Source organism: Trachurus trachurus (assembly GCF_905171665.1).
Source record: "Trachurus trachurus genome assembly, chromosome: 4".
NCBI lineage: Eukaryota > Metazoa > Chordata > Actinopteri > Carangiformes > Carangidae > Trachurus > Trachurus trachurus.
In genome coordinates this window covers 22,707,806-22,714,691 of record NC_139898.1, presented here as the reverse complement: position 1 = coordinate 22,714,691, position 6,886 = coordinate 22,707,806, and the positions used below count along the sequence as shown (strand labels likewise).

Genomic DNA, 6,886 nt, shown 5'->3' with positions numbered 1-6,886 from the left:
TAACTCCGAACAAAGCTCTTCAGAAAACCAATAAGGAATCTGATCTGAAGTGGTCCAACTCATCTGAACATTATTGATACTTTGCACACAAGGGGCGGTTATATGAATACATAGAGTATGCAAACTGTACCTTGATTGTCCTATTTTTTTGCCAACAAAAAAACTTTGCCATGAGAATATTTAAAATATGGTAAAATACTTTGGAGTTAACCAATATAAACACATTTATTTTACATCCCACAAAGTAAAACAGGATGCTACCCTGTTGCCTTACATGGACTTCATGCCAGTTAATTAGTAAAGTCTCAACGTGGAACCAGACTTTTATGAGAATTTAATATTGTATTAAATATTGCAAAATTAAGATTATGTTGTGATTACATTTTTAAATCTGTCATTTCATTTCAGTTTTTGGAAAAAAAATATTTCAGAAGTATTTGAGGTACAGTAAGGCAAGAGTGGCCAAATCTAGATAATAGAAATGTTGCACCAAACATAAATCTTTGAATTTCAAGTATTGGTGACTTAAATACTTGCAATTCAGGGGAAATACACCATTTATGTAACACTGAAAAACAAGTTGTTGCAAGTTTAATACTCGCACAGAGTAAGTTTAGAAACTTGATGATACCAGAGCTAGTGTTGTTGTGATGAGGTACTATTTAAGTGCTACCTCAGAAATGCTGCAAAATCTTTAATTAAGTGTTGAATTCATAGTACATAATTGCAGCCGAAAACTATATGTACAAATTTGAAGTAAATTAGACCATTAAAGCAGAAGTAAGCGATATTTTTGTGTTAATATAAGTCTTAAATAGTTATATCTTCCGACAGCAATCACTTACATAGAGTGTTTGGACCGAAACACGGGTCTCTCAGTCACTCTGCTCTGCTCTGAGCCGAGGAGAAAACTTTTCTCGTATCCTACAGTTTTTATCCAATGAGGAGAGAGAACGGCATGCAGGGCTGTGTGTGCAGCCAAGGGATGCGTGTGAATGTGGTGACGTAGGGACGAGGACTGTTATGGTACGTTCAAGGCAGCCCGTAACTCGTGTTTTTCCGACCTGTGAAGTCGTACCAGTTCGATCTGGTACGAGTTCACGGGTCGGAAGTTACGAGTGGCCGTTATAGTGACTTTCACAGGTAAAACAGGTCGGAAAAACACGAGTGGGTTGCCTGGAACGCTACAAAATCGTAAGTTGTGACATGAAGCTGTAATTTACGGTTTCAAAAGCCTGCCTGGAACGCAGCATTAGCCAAAACGACCGGATCGCTTACTTCTGCTTTAACTGTAGGAGTACACAATAAAGGAAATTGGCTAGAACAGATCTAGTCTGCCTTCACCTGTTCACCCAAATTAGGTGAAAATTGGGTTGAACTAATGAGTCAGGAATTATTTTAAGATTAAAACGTCCAAACACAACCTGGCTTATATTTTATATTTTTTTTGATTTGTGTACAACTACATATCATACCAAATGTTTCCAACAATTTTCAAACCCAGAGAAATTACTAATTTTATTCAGGGTCAGTCTCCTCTGATCACCTGCAAATGCATTATTCCCCTTTACGCATCCATTAACCTTGTCAGTGTCTGTCAGAAGCAGGCAAAGTTTTCCTTTTATGCAGGTTTAGGCCACATTTTCACTTTATACTTTGTTGTTCTTGGTTGCTTTTAACTGTTTGAATCAGATAAACGGTTTTAGCCATTGGATGCATGGATCATGTAATCAGAGAAACAAGCTGCAAACTTCAGCATAATTGCAGTCATTGCAGTCAGTAGCTAACAGCACAGCTGCACCAGCAGAAAGTCACATACTGTGCGCTTAACTAACAAAGCTGTTAGTGACCTAATCAACCTTAAATCTACTGTGAAAGAATGACATGTGCTCCAAATACCTTAGCAAAGCATTTCAGTGTTGTTTAGTGAGTGTTTTTTGTTTGCTGTGACCTCATGCCAATGCAGGTTTGTTACATTTCCCAATGTTATTACTGAAACTGTGAAATTTTTCGTAAGGTGATGACACTAACCGGTACGCAGTTTGAGTCTGGTCATAGTGTCCATCTTGGTGCACCCTTTGTACTAACACGGTGAAGCTTTGGGAAAGTGCCATCAGGATGGCGTGCTGGTGTGTCTCAGCTGGGCTGCTGGCTGAGAGCGGGCCAGGCCAGGGTTACATTCAGCTGCTTGTTGTGTTGAATCAGGGATGTGTGTCGGTAGTGGAGGACTAACTCTCTCAGCGATGAGTACAGGTTGTAGGGCTCAGCGAAACCATATCCTGTGGACGTCCTGTAGATAACGCAGTGCTTCACATCCCCATCCACACTGCATAAGAAGAAACCTGTCACTTCCTGTCCATGGTTAGCATTTCCGACAAAACATAATGAATCCAGCACTGACCGTTAGATGCAAAAACATTGGCGATTGATTTTTTACTAAACTGTATGTTGTCCTGTCACTGTAATCTATTTAAAAATATCTCCATGGTAATGTCTGGTGTACTAAAATGCTTCATACACAAAACATTTAAATGGGGGTTGAAAATACTCACACAACAGAGCAGGCAAAGGATCCTATCTGAGTCTGACTGTCCCTGATGAGAAACGTCCCATCCCTCCGACCCCTCAGCAGCTCCTCTGCCTCCTTTCGTCTCATGCCACCCACGTACCAGCTTGTCTCCTCCTGATGTGTATCATCCGCCAGGGTGTATGGGCTGGAGGACAATGGAGAGTTTACATTATATACTTTTAAAGCCAGCAATTTTGCTAAAGACAGTTTCATGTACTGTACAGTACCCCCCCCCCCCAGTTCACATCTATAAAAGATAGTACTCACTCTTCATCTTCATTCCTGATACCCAGCCAGTCATTAATCTGGCTCTGCCTGGTGCCTTGCTGGGTGAGCCAACTGAAACATGAACAAACCACAGTCAGGAGGCTAGGAGGTAGCAGAACAAACTGTGTGATAGGTTGGATCATTCTGAAAAGTTCGACAAAATACCAAAAGATCGCACAGACGGTTTTACTATTAAGATAAGAACACTGCTTTTAACATGCCCATTTAGATTTCTCATTGTCACAACAACACAGGCACACTTTTGCAGTTAAATTATGTTCTTATATCTTAGACTTTATGCTCAAAAATACTAGCTTTTCAGACCCTGCTGAAGCTGTATCATCATTTGTGAAGACAGAAAGCTGTCCTTTTGAATCACCTAACAAAAGCTTGCAAGGCCATGTTTTGCTGCTTTTCTTGAATCTATTGTGAAAAAGAGAGTTATTCAGCTAGAAAGACATGATCCCATCACGCCCACAATCAATCCATGCACTGAGCATATTGGAGATCCACAGCTGTGGCAACATGCATGAGAACAGCTGATTGCTTTTTCTATGTTTACAACTCAGCTGTGTCATTGGTATGTGACAGACTGAACTAAACATTTGATCTCAGATGGTTTTCATGTATCCGCCCGTTAGCTCGTAAGTACAGTATTTTTTTTGTATGAAATCCCATTGAACATGGGGAATTGGACTTACAGCAGGTATTGATCTCTGAGCTTCCTGAGCTGCACAAGGTCAGGCTTCAGACTGCTTATTTTCCTGTCAACCTCCATGTGAGCCTGCGTCTTCTTTCTTAAGTCATCCTCCAGCTTCTTCTTGCTGTTGTGGATCTCCTCCACCCTCGACTGCAGCTCCTCAGAGTTGTTTTGAATCCTGGAAGCAGAAAGAGGAAGAAGTTTAACATTTCAGCTTTCTCATTCGCTCTTCACACACTGAATGAGCCATGATTTTTCATTTTAACTGCAAAAAAATGCTAAACTGCAAAAAATTAAATATATACAGTAAAAAATTACATTTGGGGAAAAAAAGTAGAGGTGCATCAATGAATAGGCTGGTGTTTAAGAAGGGCAGGTTTTCTGAGTTATTGCCAATGATTGGTGACAGACATTTACACTTATGCACCACACATTGTTAACATTGTGTACTCAACAGCACAGACAGCTGCAGAGGTGCAAAACATGTTGTTAGCTTGGAAGTTCTTTATCGTGAGTAAAGAACAACACAAATCTGCCAGCATTGCAGCAACTGAATTGAAAATGTTAAGCTGTCATTTATAGTTTTTAGAAAGAAAATTGGAATCGGATCAAATTGGACTTGGTAAGTCAGACATCAGAACCTGAAAAAGAATCTGAAATTGGTGCATCTCTTCAAAACAAAGGGTTCATTTTTGTAAACATACTTATCAGTCTCTGTACTGCTGTCTAATGTGAGGAACATGTTGATATATTCCTTGCTGTAGCGTTCTTGAGTTTCACACTCCTCCTCAAAGATCCGAATGATTTCACTGAAAGCCTCAATGGCTGTCCGTTTGCTCTGCAGGTCCTGGGTTGACAAAGCCAGAAAGTCTTTCATTTAGATTCTAGTTTGCAAAGCAAACAGTCAAAACTGTGTTGGGGTTAAGCATTCAGAGGAAAGATATCAACTGAACATATTGCTTTTAACACCACTGATTTACTCTGTAAAAAATAAGTCTCACTGGTGAGGCTGCTGTTGTACCTGGGATGTTTCGTTAAACTCCTCAAACAGACGGTCATACTCTTTGCTCTTCTCTTTGTATTGATCCTGAAATATCCTCAGCTGTTCTCCAACTGCATTAATGTCAACTTCCATCACAACCTGCTGCTGCACAGATGAGACATTGAGAGATTTAAGTCCAAATCACTTTGTAAAACTTACTGGATATGATGCATTTAGTCTAAATTAACATACCACAAGATGTGGAACTGTGACATTAGTTACTACCACATTTGCTTAATGTTTTAGATAATTAAAATAATCCTTTAAATTAGCTGCTTTCCTGTTTGTTATCCCTGTTGCTAGTCTGGATGTAGCCAAAAGACATAAAGGCCAACAATGGCAGTAAACCTCTACAGTAAATAAAACATTTAAATGATTTGATAGTTTTTATATGTACTGTAATATGCATCACAGTGAAGAATATTTTGTTGTCATATCAAACATACATCAATAGATGGAGGCTTCACAAACCTACCTGGTATTTGGATATGGGGTAGAGTAGCCGTGTGTCCAGTTTAGAGTTGTACTGGGCTAGGGATTTATTCTGGTAATATTGGATCAGGTCCACCACAGAAGGGAAAGCTACTGGTTCAGAGAAGCCATATTTGCCCCCATGATGGAAAATCTTTATCAGTCTGTTGGAACCATCTTTCCTGTAAAAGTAAAACAAAAAAAAAGTTTCTTTGAGTGCAAGAAAATACATGTCCAAGGTTCTTTTTTTTTTTAATTGGTAGTGGTTGAGTCTATTGAGCTACTTCAGTATAAAGGAAAGAGCAAAACCATCACACGATCCAAGATCTGTTTTCATAAAGTAAACGGATATTATTTTGAAATTACAGACCAGACGATGTTCCCTATACAGTACTGCACCTACACCAGCTGCAAAGTGAAACTAGCAACTCTGTAGGTTTAGTCTTCTAGTATTGTCTATGCTAGATCTATTCATACTCAGAACTGTTGTACTTTGAGTAAGGAAGTGTTTTAACTAATAAACAAAAGGACTTGTGCTTTTAAATGGGGAGAATACAGACTAGAAAGCTTAGAGCTTTTGGGTCACAGTTATACATGCAAGATCACACAACAAGTATAAGATGAAAGAGAGACGTGTGGAAAGCACTGATTTAAAGTTTGGAGTGTCTTTCTCTTCAGACAGATGTGAGATGGGTGATTGGAAAAACTCGACTGTGTAGATGGTGTTATGTTGCTGACTGCCGGAGCCTGCGCCAAATTCTAATCAACAAAGCTTTATATCTGAAACCTAGTCTGTCCTGATTCAGCTAAAATTAGATAGAAACCAGGAAATGTATAAAGTTACACATGGAAACCAGTAAAACTAAAGTTAGACTTTGATACCAGGAAATAATAACTGACTTCTGACTATATTTAACAAGTATTCACCTTAGTGTCAGAGTATATTCCCCCTGAACCCGACTGGAAGCATCTCGGACCAGGAATGTGCCATCAGGAGTGTTTCTCATCATCTCATTTACCTCCTCCCTAGACAATATACAAGATCATAAAGGGGCATCATCATAAACAGTTCATTTGTGTAAGAGAAAAACAAAAACAGGTGCGGGTGTACATCAACAGACCATATGAAAATATTCAATACCTCGAGATGTTTCCCCAGTACCATTCGGCACTAGACAATTGATTGTCCTCAGAACTGGAGTCACAGGCTGCCATCGTTTTGGTAACGTTGTTCTTAGGTTGAAGATCTGACCACAGAGGCAATAAGAATTTTAAGCACGCCTTTTTCGTCCATGTATATTACACTATAGAAAACCACTACAAAGCGAGATAATTAGATAATACATCTCCATCCTTTCTGTCCCTCTTTTTACCGAACATAAAACACCAACTGGAAGAAAAAGATTGTTTGAGTAGTAGTCCCTCAAACTGCCAATTTCCAGAGTTTCCAAAGTCCAATATCTAAAGTTTTGAATTAAAAATGACGAGACCACAATACAGGATAGGACAGAAATGAGCTAGAAATACCATGGATGCTTCCATATGGAATAAAAAAATACAGTAGTTACTGTTACACTTAAATAACACCGCAAAGAGAGGTTGGAGTGTGTACCTCCTTCCTTGGCAACGTTTCTCAGCGAAGGAAACACATCATCATGATCAACAAGGCAAGAAAGATCCTCCAGGAACGCTGTCAGGGTGTGACACCGTGCCTCGCTGTCGTTCTGGTCCACCTCGGGCTCCAACAGCTCTGAAACACCAAACATACGACGTCCCAGTGTTGCAATGTCGGTTCAGGCCAGTCTGTATGTGACTGGCTATCTGCACTTTTTGGCTG

The 6,886-nt window shown here is 39.6% G+C and overlaps 1 protein-coding gene across 2 annotated transcripts; it reads right to left on the bottom strand.

Moving 5' to 3' along the window:
• Window positions 1-1,291: 1,291 nt before the first annotated feature.
• Window positions 1,292-6,886, bottom strand: LOC310984824 (phosphatidylinositol 3-kinase regulatory subunit beta-like). Of its 2 annotated transcripts, none has more exons than XM_083970150.1 (10): window positions 6,662-6,886; window positions 6,191-6,296; window positions 5,977-6,075; window positions 5,054-5,231; window positions 4,558-4,683; window positions 4,241-4,383; window positions 3,538-3,714; window positions 2,837-2,908; window positions 2,553-2,714; window positions 1,292-2,326 (listed from the first exon to the last, which is right to left on the bottom strand). In XM_083970150.1, exons 1-10 carry the CDS (start codon window positions 6,813-6,815, stop codon window positions 2,137-2,139), a joined length of 1,407 nt encoding a protein of 468 aa, XP_083826276.1. In that variant the 5' UTR covers window positions 6,816-6,886; the 3' UTR covers window positions 1,292-2,136. The 2 variants fall into 2 exon arrangements, with proteins under 2 accessions (XP_083826276.1, XP_083826277.1); XM_083970151.1 differs by having other exon boundaries at window positions 4,558-4,680.

Bases quoted from the DNA above. Each gene is read 5' to 3' on its own strand.
- LOC310984824 (XM_083970150.1), bottom strand. From the start codon at position 6,815: ATGTTTGGTGTTTCAGAGCTGTTGGAGCCCGAGGTGGACCAGAACGAC. The intron at 2,909-3,537 runs GTAAGTCCAATT...TTCATGTTTCAG, and splicing joins CTCAGAGATCAATACCTGCT to TTGGCTCACCCAGCAAGGCA. The intron at 2,327-2,552 runs GTGAGTATTTTC...CTTCTTATGCAG, and splicing joins TCCTTTGCCTGCTCTGTTGT to TGTGGATGGGGATGTGAAGC.